The following is a 20,007-nucleotide window of genomic DNA, read 5'->3' on the forward strand; positions in this document are numbered from 1 at the left end:
TATTATATAGTTGTTAGCAAAACTTAGTTCCTTTAATATTGAGAAGTTTTACCTAAGCAATCAAAGACTTGATAAAGATGAAACCTAAAGCTTTGGTGTTTTTGGCAAAGAGAAAAGAAAAAACCTTTGTTTACATTGTCTTATCAAGAGCAGAACAGTCAAAGAAAGCTCTGTTTTTTGAACAGAGAGAAAAGCAGAATTTTAACCTTACACCAGTATATTTTAAAAATTCCATTTATCTCAACCTTGGTAGAATAAAGTTAAAAGACATGTCTATCTTAATATTTTATCTGTGTTTTCTTAAAAGTTTATCATTGTTAATTTTTTCCCGTGGAACCAGTGAGGAAATTTAAAGTTTAAGGAAGTGTTTTCTTTGCCTTTTGACAGCGTACATCTTCCTGAAGGCAGACAGAGGCACAGAGGGCAAAGAAAAGAGTTCACATGGTTCTAAAGTCTGTCAGCTCAGAAAGATGAGCAGATACCGATTTTTGTTTTGTTTTGTATTATTTGTTTGGTTTGTTTTTGTTTTCCTTTAGTGGAATTAGGCAGTCTATGTTGAGCCAGAGAAGACAGGGAAGTTCCCCGAAACAAAAGGAGTTTTGGCAGCTGCTTGGGAATATTCCTTAAAATCTCTATCCTGAGGTAGACTAGCCAGAGACAATTGGCTCTAATCATCACTTGTGGATGGCGGCGGAGGCCATTCTGGTCAAGTATTTTCCTCAGGTGCTATATAGCTTTGATTCCTCTGGAAGAAGATTCATCCTCAAAACTATCAGATGTAAAATCCAATTCATCTCCTTCTTCTTGATGAGTTTTTAATTTAGATGAAATTATATTTTGTTCTGAGTCAGACTGTAAAGGCTGTAAAGCCATCTCAAAGAGCATAAAAGACCAAACTTTTAAAGAAATGATATCTCCATTTTGATGAGCATGTGTAAGCGTTTTCGTAATTAATCTCCATTGTTTAAGGTTTAAAAGATTTTTTCCAGAAGGATTAAACCAATAGCAGTGTTTTTTAACCAAGTACCAGAGCTCATCAAAAGTTCCCCTTTTCACTTTTACTCCTGAACTTCGCAATAAAGTATGAAGTATGTTAGAGTAAGCTTCATGATCCTGCGACTGGGAGTTTCCCATACTTCACTATCCCAAAGCGGGGACTTACCTGTCCTACCGCTCCGCTTTGGTCCCCTATGACTGTAAACCGAAGTAGTCCAAGACTGTTTGCCGCACTGAATCCTGCCGACTCCACCAATTGTTCCAGAGTCGCAAAAGATGAGTCTGCAAACAAAGTGCAGTTAAGTGAAGGTCCTCATACTCTAGTGGGAATGAGGCCCTGACTCCAGAATGAAGCTTCTTTTTATTAGGATAATTGCTAAAGGCTATGTGCATAAAGTCAGCCAAGCAAGTGTGTTAATCAATCTAATGGTTTAGCTTTTCAAGGTTGAATTTCGAGTTAACTGGTTTCTATATCACTAGGAAGGGTCAGGTGTGAAGGAGGATCCGGCCTTTGACAATGTTAATGGCTCTAGGCGTTCCTTATGAGCCTCAGCAGTGTTCAGCTGTGTAAACATGTCCTAAGGCCTTGCACCTTCTCCAGCCCTTCCCTTTTGAAGTCTTTTCCTTTGATGCTTCTCTCCTACATCTCCCACAACCTTCCTTTAGTATCTGTTCACATGTGAGCCATTTCAAATAAATTTAATTGTATAAATGTCATAAAAGATTAAAGAATCCTATCATATGTCCTTTTAGCAAAATGATATGGTTTGCGTTCTTATTGTAAAAGATACACAATGAAATCTTCATGTTGAATGACTAATTGGATGAGAATATTCATAGTTTCTTTTATATTGTTCACTCATCAGTGCTTGAGTTTTAGAATGTGCATTTAGAATATTGTCTTCTGAAAACTCAGTATCGTATACTTTCAGTTTCATAGTCAAAATTAGAAGCTATATGACACAAACAAATGGAAAGATATTCCATGCTCACAGATTGGAAAAATTAATATTGTTAAAGTATCCTTACTACCCAAGCAATCTACAGATTCAATCCAATCCCTGCCAAAATGCCAATAGCATCTGTCACAGAACTAGATCAAATAATCCTAAGATTTGTATGGAACCATGAAAGACCCTGAATAGCCAAAGCAGTCTTGAGAAAGAAGAATGAGGTGTCACAATCCCAGATTTCAAAATATACTACAAAGCTATAGTAATCAAAACAGTATGGTAGTGGCACAAAAATAGATGCATAGATCAGTGGAACAGGGTAGTGAGCCCAGAAATAAACCCACACCTATATAGGCAATTAATTGGTGACAAAGGAGACAAGAATATGCAATGGAGAAAAAACTTTTTTTTTCAATAAATGGTGCTGGGAAAACTGGACAGCTACTTGGCAAAAGAATGAAAGTGGACTACTTTCTTACATCATACACAAAAACAAACTCAAAATGGATTAAAGACCTAAATATGAGACCCAAAACCATAAAACTCCTAGAAGGAAACATAGGAAGTAATCTCTTGGGCATCAGCCCTAGCAATATATTTATGGATATGTCTCCTCAGGAAAGGGAAGCAAAAGCAAAAAACAAAACAAAATCAAAAAACTCAGAATTACAAAATGAAAAAGTTTCACACAGCAAAGAAAATTATGAACAAAATATTTTTTTTAGAATGCAAAGTATTTTGTTTTTGAACTTCTAAATTTGAAAACAAAACAGCCTAGGTTAAATAATGTAGTTTTCCAAAGCTGAATATGCTCATTTGGAGCTCAGTTTTTCTGGCTTGCAGTAAGAAAATAACTTCCTAAAATTCCTATGCAGGAACACTACTGTTTGATTATCTGTGATTGGATGAACTGACCAATCTCAGTTGGTAACATCCCTTTCTTCCCCCCTTTATAAAGGTTTAAAAAATTCTAGAACAGACATATTTTTCTAGTCTTATACAGACAATCTCATTCTAAATGTCTCCTAAGAGGCATATACCATATACAGGAATCCATTTTTGTCCTTCTCACTTTCATATACTTGAGAAATCGGTGTGGACACACTCACTGTGCTGTGTCCATTCACTAACAGGAAGAAGACTTGATTAGTGTTCAGCTGTAAGCACCTTCTAATTATCTTGATGGGCTCACCCACGTTGACATGATCAGACACAAGAAACTTGGTTTTGTCCAGGACAGGAAGTTCAAGAAGTTGCTTCTCACCCTTGTTACTGTTCTAGTGAATGGGAGAAGATTATTTGTGATGATATATATGATAAGGGGTTAATATCCAAAATATACAGAGAACTTAGCACAACTTAACACCTAAAAACCAGAAAATCCATTGGAAAAATGGGCAGTAGACCTGAATAGACATTTTTCCAAATAAAACACATAGATAGGCAACAGATAAATGAAAAGGTGCTCAACATCACTAATTATCAGGGAAATGCAAATCAAAACCATAATGAGGTATCACCTCACACTAGTCAGAATGGCTAGTATCAAAAAAGATAAGAAATAACAAGTGGTGAGGATGTGGAAAAAATGAAGCCCTCATGTGCTTGGGAATGTACATTGGTGCACCACTGTAAAAAACAGTATGGAGGTTCTTTGAAAAATTAAAAATAGAAATATCATATGATCCAGTAATTGCATTACTGGGTATTTACCCAAAGAAAACAAAAACACTAATTTAGAAAGATTGCAACATTATTTACAATAGCCAAGATATGGAAGCAACCCAAGTGTCCATCAGTACATGCATGAATAAATAAGATGTGGTGTGTGTATACATATACACACATGTACATGTATATGCTCACACACGCATGCACACACAGGAATATTAGACATAAAAAAGAGTGAGATCCTGCAATTTGTGATAACATGGATGGACTTAGAGGGTGTTACGCTGCAAAGTAAGTCAGAGAAAGACAAATACCATATGACTGCACTCACATGTGGAATTTAAGAAACAAAACAAACAAGCCGAGGAAAACAAAACAAAAAAGCAGAGAGAGAGAGAGAGAGACAAAGAAAGAAACAGACTCTTAACTATAGAGAACAAACTGATGGTTACCAGAAGGGAGGTCAGTGGGGGATAGAGGAAATAGATGATAGGGATTACACTTACCATGATGAGCACTGAATTGTTGAATTACTATACTATACATCTGGAACTAATATAACACTATATGTTAACTATACTGGAATTAAAATTCATAACTTAATAAAAAGTATATTACCATTAAAAAAATTGATGGTGACTTCTGTAGGCACTGTTCAAATATAAAGATACTCAAAATAATCACAATTAAGAGTCTGCAGATTTAATTTTTTTTTAAATCAGAAGCTACTATGCTGCTGTCAGTTTCTTTGCATTTCTCTCTCTTTTTTTCTTTTGGCATTTATCTTTTGATTCATTTGATAATACTAAGATCTTTTTTTGTCACTTTTCTTCCTCCTGCCATTGTGGCATAAAACAAAAAATGGTTTCTCAACTTTGGCACTATTGATATTTTAGGCCAGATAATTTCCTGTTATCATGGGCTGAACTGTGCCCTGTAGCATGTTTAGAAGCATCCCTGGCCTCTACCTACTAAATGCAAATAGCACACATTATGACAATGAAAAGTATCTCTGGACATTGTCAAATGTTCTCTGGGGGACAAAATCATGTTTAGTTGAGAACTACCATTCTAGGCAAGTCCTTCAATTATTCTGTTGCCTTATCATGGGCAACGTAGGCTGTTGCCCTCAGTGTGACTATATCCTTCTTCAAAAGACTCCAGCCGTAGAGTGTGGGTTTTGAAATCATACAGAGCTTGATTCTGTTAATTTATATTTTGTTGTTTTCTAACTGTCCTGTACCTTTCTGATTCTTGGATTTCTTCCTCTGTAAATGGGAAAAAATATAACACTTATTTCTGAGTTGTGAAGATTAAAATCATAGATCATATAAAGTAGTTAACATTGTATTTGGTACAAAGAAAATGCCAAGTAGTGATAACTATTGTTATTAAAAATGATAAGTATTAATAATGATGAGCAATAACAGTAATTATTATCATCTTCTTCATCATTTATGTTTAGTTAGCCAGTTATGGTGATCTTATATTCCCAAACGCTTCTTCAGTGAAGTTACTGGAACACGCAAATATCTCTTCTTATTCTCTAATGAGTACAGATGACTTATTTAACCCCTTTAATAGCAGTTGACTCTCTTTCCTAGTTGATGTTATTATTCCAAACAGTGCATTTCTGTTTTATTCCTGGTTCCTTTTTCTGCTTTATTATTATTTAAGAAGAAATGTATAAAATGTTGGAAATGTTTTTATGAGTCTCAATCAAATTTATTTTCTCCTCTATATTCTTGTATTTGTCTTTCAGAGTCAAAAATTACATGTTCAAACAAAAGGAGGCAAAGTGATCTGTCTGGGAACAGTTTATGGAAATATAAATATTCATGCATCAGATAAAAGTGTAAGATTGAAACTTTTTTTTTTTTTGTAGCAATTACAGTTTTGTATCCAATTGGCTCACACAACTTGTAGGTAGGTTCTACAAACTTTGTGGCATAACATTCCCTCTTTTGAATGCATTTTAGTTCATTAGTAAATTAAAATTTGAAATTTAACTGATCAAGTATTATACAACTTAAATTTTAGCTTGTGACTTAATACTTTTGACAGTTCTTTAGTTCTTTATTTGGAATCAATAACATCTTTAAATAATAAATGTTTAATCCAAGTTCTAAAGGGATGTTTATGAACATGGATTAAAATCGATCGTTAAGTTATACTGCCATGATCAGGATTAATTTTTTTTGTGTGTTAGATTTATTTGGCATTTTTCTAAGACCTGTTTACTTTTCCTTTAGACTAGTAAAGGTTGAATTTCAAAACAACTTTCTTCAGCATTTTCCACAAGATGGCACCATTAGATAGCATTACTGTTCTCCAAAAGCTTTTATTACCTATAGGAATTTTTTGGTTGTTCTAAAATAGCTTGTATTTTTAAGTTAACTTTTGTTGCTTTCTGTGATTTTGCCTACTATTAAGAATATAGATGTAATTTTGAAATATAAATTATCACAGTTTTCTTAACATTATGGATAATGTTTTAAATCTTTGAAAAAGATCTTGGTCACCTTTTATTTTACACTTACACAATTTGTGAGAATCTTTCTTTGTAAATTTAAATTCTCTACTCAGCTTTTTTCTGAGATAATTGGTGAGGACAAGTTATAAATATATCTTGTAGGTAAATTATTGTTGGCATAATTAAACAATGTAGATTTTAACAGTAACTGTTTCTACTATCACTTTTATTTTCCATCACCTGTGTCTTAGAACCTTTAGGACATTGTTTAAACCCAAACATTTGAATTTATCATTTAAATTAAAGTAGGAAAGTATTGAAAGATACTGCCTGGCCTTACGTGGCAGCTTTTTTGAGATGGCATTTAGTTTCACCCCTTGGATTGCTGTGGGCTTGGAAGTGCAAAAGCGAAATTGTACCAACTTTGCAGCTCCTTTAAATCTGTCCTTTAAATGATGGCTTATGTGAATTGAAATGATTTAAGTTACCAGAATATTACATATTGATATTCAAATAAAGGTATCAAAGAGAAATTAAAATCATTTCTTAATTATTAGCTGCTGTTCCCACTCACTAGTTATTTATTTGTTCCAACTTTCATGGTTTATTAAATATTCATTTATTCCTACTTTGTATTATACTATTTTGTTTCTTGCCTGATTGAGTTTTGTGTTGTGTTAATGTAGATATTTTCTTTATATTGTGTATAGTGTTCATATTTAAAGTATATTTCTAAGTTTATGGGTTTTTATATAAAATAAATGCTTATATATTTACTCTTAATATATAACTTTCACAGAGATGTGCTATAGATATTTGAGAGGCAGCATATTGAATTGGTTAAGAGAACAGAATTGAGAACCAGACTACTTGGGTTTAATTCCAGGCTCAGCCACCTACTAAGCTCTGTAACTTCAGTTACTTAACCTCTGTGTCTTGGTTTTCTGAAAAATGGAATAATAGTAATGGACTTAACTCAGAGGGTTATAATGAGGATTAAATCAGTTAGTATAGATAAAGTACTTAAAACAATGTCTGGCACATAGTTATCTCTAATATGGTATTTACTATAATGATGATGGTAGAGGTAAGTGAAAACACAGGAAAGATGACTAGTCCTAGATCTACCAGTTAACTTTACGGAGTCTCGTTCCATTATTCATAAAATAGGGATGGTATTATTTGTTTTTCCTATTCACAAGATTGTGAGAATAAAATGAGTACTATAAACACTTAACAGCATTTTTAATATGTTGTTTTAAATGGAGTGTCTATTTCTAAATAGTATCATTAATTTTAGTATCCTAAGTTTGGTACTGAGAAACTAGAAATACATTCCCTCTGATGGTTGGATGAATTCATGACATGGTTGTCACTTGACCTCTCTTAGTCTGAGCTACAAAGCCACAGTACTTTCTTAAAGTTTGATTTTTATTATATATGTTGATTTATAATAACTAAACTTATGAAAAACTTTCCTTGTATGGAAAAGAAAATTAATTTATAGCAATATCTCTGTCAAGAAGGTATTAATTTTTGGATCTACTTTTTGTTCTTTCTTTAAACAGCTAATAAGCAAGCTATACAGTTTAATCCAAAGAGTCTGTTTGTTCCCTTAACATTAAATAACTATAAATCAGAACCCCAGCATTTTGCTATAAACTATGGTGTCCTATCTTTAATTGTTCTAGTTTGTATCTGATATAGTGCATCATATGTGGCCCTCAGTGAATTTTTAATTTCTTTGAAGTTAATTTTGTGGAATGATTGGTTAAAATAACTATATTATTGTAGTGGGGAAGGTGTGGTACTTTCACATGCTTTCATTTGCTTTGGTACAGCAGGGGAGGATATTTTTCTAGTTTTCTACAAAATAAAATACTTAGAGTTTAATGAACAAAGTAAATCCTTGACCATTTCCAGATACTCATAAGGAGTCTCATAAAGGCTTTATTTGGTTGTGGGGAGAGTCTAATCAAAAGTGCTCCTTTGCTAATTTAATTAAGTTTCAAATATTCTTTCAGTATTTATTTTTTGTTATTGCCTAAACCAGCCTCACCATCTATAAAAAGCTAGAGTGTTCCTCCTTGTCTGCTTTATGGAAATACTTGAGAGAGTTTGAAGCCATGCATAAAGCAGCTTTTCATGAAGAAACTTTGTAGGTAAAGGACAGATTTTTTCAGGAATTTTACACCTATGCTATAACACTGAGGAATGTGAAATATCTATATTCTCGCAAATTTGAATGAATTGTAGGTAAAATATCTTTTTTTGACTGATTTATTGAAACTAGATTTAAAGTGAAAATTCCTATGAATCTATAATTAGCTTAAAAGAAACTGTAGATAAGAAGCAATCAGGTGCATATTATATACTTACTGAAAGTTAAAAAAGGAAGTTATATATCTCAAATCCAGAGGGTGAAGTAATTCTAATTTGCTTCCTGGTGGAACTTCTGAGTGCTTTTCTTTCTCTTTTTTGTACTTACAAATTTTAGTATTCTTGAAACTCAATTCTTCTTATATAATATTTTCATTTTTTATCAGTTTTTGGAAAATGTATTAGGAGTGGATGACACTAGTGTGGTGATGATGTGTTGAAAATCGATCTTTCTTTAAACACCCCAGTGTAATACTTGAATTTGATGCCAGGCAAAATTGTAGCATGCCTTCCTGGTGATTCTGTTTCTATGTCAACATAAAAGTAATTAACACTCAGACATAATTAATACTCGACGCTTATAAAACATTTGTTTGAACTTTGATAGAGATGATTAGAAATTATTACTGGATGGCACAAAAACAGACACATAGACCAATGGAATAGAATAGAAACCCCAGAACTAGACCCACAAACGTATGGCCAACTCATCTTTGACAAAGCAGGAAAGAACATCCAAAGGAAAAAAGACAGTCTCTTTAACAAATGGTGCTGGGAGAACTGGACGGCAACATGCAGAAGGTTGAAACTAGACCACTTTCTCACACCATTCACAAAAATAAACTCAAAATGGATCAAGGACCTGAATGTGAGACAGGAAACCATCCAAACCTTAGAGGAGAAAGCAGGAAAAGACCTCTCTGACCTCAGCCGTAGCAATCTCTTACTCGACACATCCCCAAAGGCAAGGGAATTAAAAGCAAAAGTGAATTACTGGGACCTTATGAAGATAAAAAGCTTCTGCACAGCAAAGGAAACAACCAACAAAATTAAAAGGCAACCAACGGAATGGGAAAAGATATTTGCAAATGACATATCGGACAAAGGGCTAGTATCCAAAATCTATAAAGAGCTCACCAAACTCCACACCCGAGAAGCAAATAACCCAGTGAAGAAATGGGCAGAAAACATGAATAGACACTTCTCTAAAGAAGACATCCGGATGGCCAACAGGCACATGAAAAGATGTTCAGCGTCGCTCCTTATCAGGGAAATACAAATCAAAACCACACTCAGGTATCACCTCACGCCAGTCAGGGTGGCCAAAATGAACAAATCAGGAGACTATAGATGCTGGAGAGGATGTGAAGAAACGGGAATCCTCTTGCACTGTTGGTGGGAATGCAAATTGGTGCAGCCGCTCTGGAAAGCAGTGTGGAGGTTCCTCAGAAAATTAAAAATAGACCTACCCTATGACCCAGCAATAGCACTGCTAGGAATTTATCCAAGGGACACAGGAGTACTGATGCATAGGGGCACTTGTACCCCAATGTTCATAGCAGCACTCTCAACGATAGCCAAATTATGGAAAGAGCCTAAATGTCCATCAACTGATGAATGGATAAAGAAATTGTGGTTTATATACACAATGGAATACTACGTGGCAATGAGAAAAAATGAAATACAGCCTTTTGTAGCAACGTGGATGGAACTGGAGAGTGTGATGCTAAGTGAAATAAGCCATACGGAGAAAGACAGATACCATATGGTTTCACTCTTATGTGGATCCTGAGAAACTTAACAGGAACCCATGGGGGAGGGGAAGGAAAAAAAAAAAAAAGAGGTTAGAGTGGGAGAGAGCCAAAGCATAAGAGACTGTTGAGAACTGAGAACAAACTAAGGGTTGATGGGGGGTGGGAGGGAGGAGAGGGTGGGTGATGGGTATTGAGGAGGGCACCTTTTGGGATGAGCACTGGGTGTTGTATGGAAACCAATTTGACAATAAATTTCATATATAAATAAAAAAAATTATTACTGGATATCTTCATTTTATATTGTGTTCAATATTTGAAACATAAATTCATACTAAATTTTGTTAGGGAAGCTTAGGGATAGATACAAAATTCTTTTCATTTTGTTTAATAGAAAGCTACTTTGTTATTAGATGTAAACTGGAAAAACTGTAGAATTGATAGTGTATTCACTAATTAACAGATGACAGGAGAAAATCATGATAGTACAATAAAATCAGATAAAGTATGTGCTAAAATTAAAAGCCTATTTATAATTTAAACAAATTTGAAATAGTTGGAATCTGATACAAAGGATCCAAAGGATATCTAGAGCAAACATCTTACTCAATGATGACGCTATATTGTAAGTTTTCCCTCTGAGAAGAGACATAAGTTTAGGATGCTTGCTATCTCCTTGCTTTTGTTCACTGTTGAGTTGGAGACCTGAGCCAGATAATTAGGCAGGAAAGAGCAGGATAAATGCATTAATATAAGGATTGGAAAGGAAGTAAAGAAACTGTCACTTGCAGATAATGTAAATATGCATGTAGAAAAATTTTCTTAAAAATCAGGAAAATTATGGGGCGCCTGGGTGGCGCAGTCGGTTAAGCGTCCGACTTCAACCAGGTCACGATCTCACAGTCCGTGAGTTCGAGCCCCGCGTCGGGCTCTGGGCTGATGGCTCAGAGCCTGGAGCCTGTTTCCGATTCTGTGTCTCCCTCTCTCTCTGCCCCTTGCCCGTTCATGCTCTGTCTCTCTCTGTCCCAAAAATAAATAAACGTTGAAAAAAAAATTAAAAAAAAAATCAGGAAAATTATTAGAATTAGTGAGTTTAGTGAAGTTGTTGGATTTAAGATCACATACAAAAGCCAATTAGGATAAAATGAAGTTTAAAAAAAGATTTATAATAACACTTAGAAAATACCAAATAGGAATAAGTTTAACAAAAGCTGAAGAACTCTACAAAGAAAATATAAAACATCATTAAGAGAAATTAAAGATCTAAATAAGTGAAGGAATTTAATGGGTCTATTCCACATTCCACAGAGAATACATTGTTGCTCACAATATTGTAATTAGAGCTAGAGAATCAACGTAAATAAAGTGATTGTGTACTGGGTAGTATCTTTTTATCTAGGTGCCCATTTAAATCTGAGGGTACCATTTTGACTTTTTACCAGTCTTTGTTTTATAATGAACTGATTTTGAGTTTTTCTTTTGATAGACTGTGACCATAGATAAACTGCAGGGAAGTACAGTTAATATATCTACTGAAGATGGTTTCCTGGAAGCCAAGTATCTTTATACAGAATCATCATTTCTGTCTTCTGCTGCTGGGGATATTACATTAGGAAGTGTTCATGGTAAGATGACAAAGGCCTAATACATCTCAGACTCCATATAACATAAATTTTTAAGAGGTGACTCTTATTTCTCTTAGTTGAAGAAGGATCTGCCATTAGGAAGCTGGCCTTCTAAATAATTAATGGCAAACTCATCATCTTTTTAAACAAACATAAAATAAAATGACTGATAAACTATTATATTTTATTTTGGCAAGATATTGACTATTATGCTGTTATATTTGAAGGTAATAGTAATTCTGGTTTTTAATGCATTTCCTTTTGTTACTTATTTTTTCATTTATTTTTTGCTCAGCTGTGCCTTGAATAGTCCTAGTAATTTGTAACTCTTCATTTTTTAATAATGACTTTTATGTAGTATTGCATTTCTGGTAATGGCAGTGAAAAGTACTGTACTTAATATATTGAGTAGCTTTTAGTAGAAAAGCAGTTCTATATCAAGTCAGATGTTGACTAACACCCGTGATTAGAACAGCACTGATCTTTGCAGTGCTTTTTACCATATTTACATTAAATCCATTAATGTTTAATTTCTTTTCCTTTCTTTTAACTTAGATAAAACTGAATTTGGTACAGTTTGCCATTAATAGCTTACATGAGAGTAAACAGAGGCGCTTTTTTTGAGGAAGTCCTCAAAAAAACTCTTAAGTCTCTTGATTATTGATTACTTAAAGTGCTGAAATGGAAACAAATTGCTAAGGATAAAATAATTTGTTCCTTAAGTTTTGTAAAGCCTTTTATATTTACTGACCTTTAATATGAAGTCAGATACCTTTCCTTGCGTGGTTTAAATCTGAGTCAGATCTGGATCCTCTCTTGGGCTGTTGTCCTCAGGTTGGGTTTCTTGAAAGCAGGCGCTGAGATGGAAATTCGAGTGCAGCACATTTACTAAGGAGGTGTCTTGGAACCAATGCTGTGCAAAGGAAGGAAGCCCAATTTCTACTGGAGAAGTTGGACCTGATGCAGCCACAGCAGTCCCAAGGGGGAGCTCTAAAGCTGGGGTGGTCCTCAGAACTGTCTCAAGTTGAGGTGAGGGAAGCTAGACCTTTAGATCCCCAATCATCAGATGCAAGATGCCCCAGGAAGGAGTATGATTTTGGGCCAAGATGGCTCTTTTCAGCTGAAGTAATACCCTAAGAGGGCTGACAGCCGAGGGCTGTCTGCCAGCAGTACTCCCATCAGCTAGGAAAATAAGCCCTCGGGTGTAAAGGGGTTCTGGATGACAAATCATAGCATTCATTGAAGTTATATTTATTGATTCATTCAGTACACATATTGACCACCTATTGTGTGCCATACTTTCAGACACCAAGGGTACATAGTTGGGCAGGAGATGATCCCTATCCTTAAAGAACTAGTGGTGTAATCAAAGGATTGAATGTCATACTGGTACAGCAGTGAGAAGAAGTAAGGGAAGGGAAAATTTGATCCATTTGCCACTGTAGAAAAGCTTACATGTTATGCAATCCTGCTTTCCTCCATCTGGTCCTTGGCCCACAATCTGCTTTGGTTTTTCAGTGATAGTAAGTATGTAAAAGAGAAAGAAATAAGAAAGAAACCCTCCTATTAGTCACACCAGTGTCTGCCTACTTTTTAATCACCTTTCAGACAAGCCTACGTTTCTTGCCTCTCTCATGCTACCCTTATTTCCATCCTTGTCCTAAAGGACATCCTTGTCAGTATGTGAATGTGCTACTGGAGTTTGGAGTTTGGAGGTGGGATGGGTATGGAAGAACAGGCAGTGTTCTAGGCCTACATCCTAGTTGGTAAGAAGATCAGAGTCGTGACTAGTGAAAGGAAGTCCCTATGTTCTAGCTACTAAGATTTTAGTAAGGAGGAATATCTTCTGAAGATCATTCCAAGCTGGAATTCTGAGTATATATTGCAGTGAATTCTTTGTTCTTCTCAATGGGGATGGTCATATAACACAAATTATATTTTGGCTATATTTAAACAAGCTGGCTTGGGAATCTTAAAACTTGTTTTTATGGGAAAATGTGTTGCTACTTCTAAATGTCTGGCTTACAGAAAACAAATTTGGGATTCATTCTAAGACCTGCCTATCTAGGATTTATTTAGTTTGGCTTCCTTTTCCTTTAACAAGGCTTAAACTGATTTTTTTTTTTTTAGTAGATTTTTAGCAACCCAACATACAAATGTTATAAAAAAGCCATTTTTACCACAAATACCATGTCAGTAGCTGTCTAGTTGTCTTTTTTGATAGATTTACCAAGAAGTATTAGTTCAGAGGTCTTGGTGTCAGTGGGTGGGTGGATGGTTTGAAAGCAAATTGAAAAGAAACATGTATTGAGTGCCAAAGTGGACCAGCGCCTTTCACTTAATGGACATTTGGCTGTTTACAAATGAAAACAAAACTTAGAAATGTCTAATTGTTTTCTCTCCATTACAAGTTAATTAATGGAAGAGCAAGGATTTAATCCAGGTTTCTTGACCTTCTAGGAGATATTTGTAAACAGTGTTCAAACAAATCTGTGTAATAGCCATGGTGAACCCAAATGCCATCATTGCCCTGAGGGATTCCTGGCATGCTCTGGAGATGTTTCCTCTGGACAAACACCACACAGATGGACTGTTTCAGCTATGTTCTATATCGTAAACTATCTATCTATATCTATATCGTAAACTCCAGTTTCAGTAACATTTGTGATGCCTTAAGTCATCTGGAAAAAATGTGGATGTTCTGTACAATGTTTCGGTTCAACTTAGTCTCATGGAGATATTTAGGAATTCACTTTATTCCATAAAAGTGCTCTCTTCAGTGTATGGTTTCTAAGGCTTCCATAAAGGAAGAGAGAGCATGAAATTTATTTCTTGTATATATTTTCTGTCTGTTCATATAACCTGATGGCAAACCAATACCCAACACAGTGTTAAGTACTTAGAGGATGCCCAGTAATGAGAAAAGGGATTTTGAAAGCAGTAATATGTCTTTTCTGGCCTTGCAAGTTGACTCCTAGATGTAGAGAAGAAGAAAAATCTATCCTAATGGTTTTCCAAATGGAATTATTAGGTATAGTTAACTATATATTCTAGATAAGAAAATGAGTAAGCTAATTGACTAATGATATTCACTATTTGTAAGGTTGGTTGAATCATATATATTAGGTATGTATGTCTTCTAATATAAAAGAAACTAGTTTATTCGTTGATTCAACAAATATTCCCTACTCTATTGGCACTAGCAATCTAGGAGAATAAGTAGTTGGATAGTTTGTACTTAGGTATAAAATTTTGGGACAGTTTACTCTCTTGATTTCCCTCTAAATTATCAAAAACATTAGATACTATGTGAATTATGTTTTATTATATTCTGCTATTTGAATGTTTATTATTTTAAAAAGTCCTCTACATGTATGTATAAGATATAAACATATTTTTATATTTAGTATTCTACTAAATATGTTTTTAAAATATAAATATATATAATCTCCTGACTCTAAAGAGAAACAGAAGCTTCCTTGAAATGGTTTGCTGGGGTTTTTTATTTATAACATAATTTAAACAATTAATGAGAGTTTAATATGTAGGCATACTCAGGGCACCTGAGTGGTTCAGTTGGTTAGATGTCTGACTCTTAATTTCAGCTCAGGTCATGATCACACAGTTGGTGAGATTAAGCCCTGTGTTGGGCTCTGTGCTCAGCACAGAGCCTGCTTGAGATTCTCTCTCTCCCTGTCTCTCTGCCCCTCCCCTGCTCTTGGTCTCTCTCTCTCAATAAATAAACGAACACTAAAAATAAAATAAATATGTAGACAAACTCATGACAATTGTTTTAGCATTTTCTATTTAACTTATGTTAGTACTTGGAATAAGTTATCAATGAATAAAAGTATACTTTAAATATTTAGCTTCCCCATGTAATTTAGGGTCTTATTTTAGGTTCTTCGGGAATATACATAGATAAATAAATTACTGAGCATTAGTTCTCTAATTTTCTCTCTACTCAACTACTTTGGATTTTAGAAACTCCCAGAAGTAAAAGTTCCATTAGCTATACAAGCACAGTTGATAACTTTGATATCACTCAGAATTTCATAAAGAAATGTCCGAATTTGCTTTAAGAAATGATTTTTAGTCACTGGTGAATTTATTAATCTGTCTTGTGAATTTAGAAAGACAGAAACAATACAAAATTTCAAAAGACAAGCTTTTATTGGATAAAATAGAACTTTTCATGAAGTTCATGAACATGCTTTGTTTAAATTCTAGGATTTATTATTTAAAGTCTTTTGTAAAGTTTTGGTTTGATTTTCATTTTGACATATGACAATGTTATGTTAATGTTGACTCTGGACACTTAAAACTTTTTAATATAAATACTAGAAAGGAATTGCTTGCTTTGTGGTACAGACAGCATAAATTTTGGGGGGGATTTAGACAATGTGATACATGCTGTATTTGGACTCAGTTCCTTAGATGGACTTGACTCTCTCTGTAAAAGTGATGCTGCCATCTTCAGTGTGTGGTTTCCAAGCTTCCACGAAAGGAAGAGCGATTAGAGGTTCATGCAAAAAATTTCAGAAACCAAACCTAAAAGTATATATATTGCTTCTGCCATATGTTTTTAGCCAGAATATTTCATTTTATTTAATTAATTTATTTTTATTATTTACTTTTATTGTTTAATTTACATCCAACTTAGCTAGCATATACTGCAATAATGATTTCAGGAGTAGAATCCAGTGATTCATCCCCTGCGTATTAACACCCAGTGCTCATCCCAACAAGTGTCTTCCTTAATGTTCCTTGCCCATTTGGCCTTCTCCCCACCCACAACCCCTCCAGCAACCCTGTTTGTTCTCTATATTTAAGAGTTTCTTATGTTTTGTCCCCCTCCCTGTTTTTATATTTTTCCTGCTTCCCTTCACCTACATTCATTTGTTTTGCATCCCAAATTCCACATGAGTGAAGTCATATCATATTTGTCTTTCTCTAATTTTGCTTAGCATAACACCCTCTATTTCCATCCATGTTGTTGTAAATGGCAAGATTTCTTTTTTTTTTATTGCCGAGTAATACTCCATTGTGTGTGTGTGTGTGTGTGTGTGTGTGTGTGTACACCACATCTTCTTTATCCCTTCATCTGTCAATGGACATTTGGGCTCTTTCCATACCTTGGTTATTGATAGCAATGCTGTAAACATTGGGGTGCATGTGTCCCTTTGAAAAAGCACGCCTGTATTCTTTGGATAAATACCTAGTAGTGCAATTGCTGGGCCATAGGGTAGTTTTATTTTTAAATTTTTGAGGAACTTCCATACTGTTTTCCAGAGTGGCTCCACCAGTTTGCATTCCCACCAGCAGTGTAAAAGAGTTCCCCTTTCTTCACATCCTCGCCAACATCTGTTGTTGCCTGAGTTGTTAATTTTAGTCATTCTGAATGGTGTGAGGTGGTATCTCATTGTGGTTTTCATTTGTATTTCCCTGATGATCAGTAATGTTGAACATTTTTTCATGTGCATGTTAGCCATATGGATGACTTCTTTGGGGAAGTGTCTGTTCATGTCTTTTGCCCATTTCTTCACTGGATTTTTTTTGTTTTTGAGGTGTTGAGTTTGATAAGTTCTTTATAGATTTTAGATACTAACCCTTTGTCTGACATGTCATTTGCAATTATCTTCTCCCATTCTGTCAGTTACCTTTTAGTTTTGCTGATTGTTTCCTTCACTGTGCAGAAGCTTTTTATCTTATTGAGGTTCCAATAGTTCATTTTTGCTTTTGTTTCTGTTTCCTCCGGAAATGTGTTGAGTAAGAAGTTGCTACGGGTGAAGTCAGAGGTTTTTGCCTGCTTTCTCCTCTAGGATTGATAGCTTCCTGTCTTATGTTTTAAGTCTTTCATCCATTTTGAGTTTATTTTTGTGTATGGTGTAAGCAAGTGGTCCAGGTTCATTCTTCTGCATGTTGCTGTCCAGTTTTCCCAGCACCATTTGCTGAAGAGACTGTCTTTACTCCATTGGATATTCTTTCCTGCTTTGTCAAAGATTAGTTGGCCATATGTTTGTGGGTCCATTTCTAAGTTCTCTATTTTGTTCCATTGATCTAAGTGTCTATTTTTCTGCCAGTGCCATACTGTCCTGATGATCACATCTTTGTAATATATCTTGAAGTCCAGGATTGTGATGCCTCCGGCTTTGGTTTTCTTTTTCAGGATTGCTTTGGCAATTCGGTTTTTTTTCTGGTTCCATACAAATTTTAGGATTGTTTAACAATATTTGTTCTTCTAATCCATTAGCATGGAATGTTTTTCCTTTTTTGTGTGTGTCCTCTTCAATTTCTTTCATAAGCTTTCTGTAGTTTTCAGTGTATAGATTTTTCACCTCTTTCGTTAGGTTTATTCCTAGGTATTTTATGGTTTTTGGTACAACTGTAAATGGGATTGATTCCTTCATTCCTCTTTCTGTTGCTTTATTATTGGTGTATAGAAATGCAATGAATTTCTGTGCATTGATTTTAAGTCCTGCCACTTTGCTGAATTCATGGATCACTTCTAGCAGTTTTTTGGTGGAATCTATTGGGTTTTCCATGTAGAGTATCTTGTCGTCTGTGAAGAGTGAAAGTTTGACTTTCTCCTTGCTGATTTGGATGCCTTTTATTCCTTTGTGTTGTCTGATTGCTGAGGCTAGGACTTCCAGTATTATGTTGAATAACAGTGGCGAGAGTGGACATCCCTATCATGTTCCTAACCTTAGGGGGAAAGCTTTCAGTTTTTCCCCGTTGAGGATATTAGCGGTGGGTCTCTTCTTTATGGCTTTTATGCTTTTGAGGTATGATCTTCCTATCCCTACTTTCTTGAGAGTTTTTATCAAGAAAGGATGCCATGTTTTTTCAAATGCTTTCTCTGCATCTATTGAGAGGATCATGTGGTTCTTATCTTTTCTTTTATTATTGATGTGTCACATTGATGGATTTGTGGATATTGAACCAGACTTGCATCCCAGGTATTAAGCCTACTTGATTGTGGCGAATAATTCTTTTAACGTATTGTTTAATACAGTTGGCTAGTATCTCGTTGAGAATTTTTACATCCATGTTCATCAGAGAAACTGGTCTGTAGTTCTCCTTTTTAGTGGGGTCTTTGTATAGTTTTGGAATCAAGGTAATGATGGCCTCATAGAATGAGTTTGGATGTTTTCCTTCCACTTCTATTTTTTGGAACAGCTTCACAAGAGTAGGTGTTAACTCTTCTTTAAATGTTTGGTAGAATTCCCCTGGAAAGCCATCCAACCCTGGACTTTTGTTTTTTGGGGAAATTTTTTATTAATAACTCAATTTCTTTACTGGTTATGGGTCTCTTCAAATTTTTTCTTTCTTCCTGTTTCAGTTTTGGTAGTTAATATGTTTCTAGGAATTTGTCCATTTCTTCCAAATTGGCCAATTTATTGGCATATAATTGCTCATAGTATTCTCTTATTTTTGTTTGTATTTCTGTAGTGTTGGTTGTGATCTCTCCTCTTTAATTCTTGATTTTATTTAGTGGGTCCTTTCTTTTTTCTTTTTGATCATGCTGGCTAGGGGTTTATCGATTTTGTTAATTCTTTCAAAGAACCAGCTCCTGGTTTCATCAATTTGATCTATTGTTTTTTTTTTTTTTTTTTAATTTAAATAGCATTGATTTCTGCTCTGATCTTTATTATTTCCCATCTTCTGCTGGTTTGGGGTTCTATTTTGTGTTTTTTTTCCAGTTCTTTTAAGGTATAAGGTTAGGTTGTGTATCTGAGACCTTTCTTCTTTAGAAAGGCCTGGATTACTATACACTTCCTTCCTATGACTGCCTTTGCTGCATCCTAGAGGTTTTGGGCTGTGGTGTTATTCAAACTGGCTTCCATGAACTTTTTAATTTTCTCTTTAACTTCTTGGTTAACTCATTCATTCTTTAGGAGGATGTTATTTAGTCTTCAAATATTTGCTGTCTTTCCAAATTTTTTCTTGTGGTTGATTTCGAGTTTCATGGCATTGTGGTCGATTTCGAGTTTCATGGCATTGTGGTCTGAAGATATGCACGGTATGATCTCAATCTTTTTGTACTTGTTGAGGGCTAATTTGTGTCCCAGCACACAAATCTATTCTGGAGAATGTTCTGTGTACACTCAAGAAGAATGTATATTCCACTGTTATAGGATGAAATGTTCTGAATGTATCAATTAGGTCCATCTGATCCAGTGTGTCATTCAAAGCCATTGTTTCCTTGTTGATATTCTGTTTAGATGATTTGTCCATTGCTGTAAGTGAGGTGTTGAAATCCCCTATTATTATGGTATTATTACCAATAAGTTTCTTTATGTTTGTGATTAATTGATTTATATATTTGGATAATTTCATGTTGGGGGCATAAGTGTGTACAATTGCTAGATCTTCTT

General features: G+C 34.7%; 1 protein-coding gene across 2 annotated transcripts in view; it reads left to right on the plus strand.

Annotated features, from left to right (window-relative positions):
- FAM185A (family with sequence similarity 185 member A) overlaps window positions 1-20,007 on the plus strand; it is a 76,431-nt gene that overhangs the window by 10,768 nt on the left and 45,656 nt on the right. For both annotated transcript variants that reach the window (XR_005789459.1, XM_040472847.1), the window contains exons 3-4: window positions 5,383-5,475; window positions 11,491-11,629. Coding sequence is in view for 1 of the 2 variants with exons in the window: in XM_040472847.1 (XP_040328781.1) it covers window positions 5,383-5,475; window positions 11,491-11,629 (232 nt within the window). In the remaining variant the exon portion in view is untranslated. The remainder of the gene's footprint in view (window positions 1-5,382; window positions 5,476-11,490; window positions 11,630-20,007) is intronic.

The sequence above is a fragment of the Herpailurus yagouaroundi genome, unplaced genomic scaffold (genome assembly GCF_014898765.1).
Source record: "Herpailurus yagouaroundi ecotype Mexico unplaced genomic scaffold, PumYag 100, whole genome shotgun sequence".
Taxonomy (NCBI): Eukaryota; Metazoa; Chordata; class Mammalia; order Carnivora; family Felidae; genus Herpailurus; species Herpailurus yagouaroundi.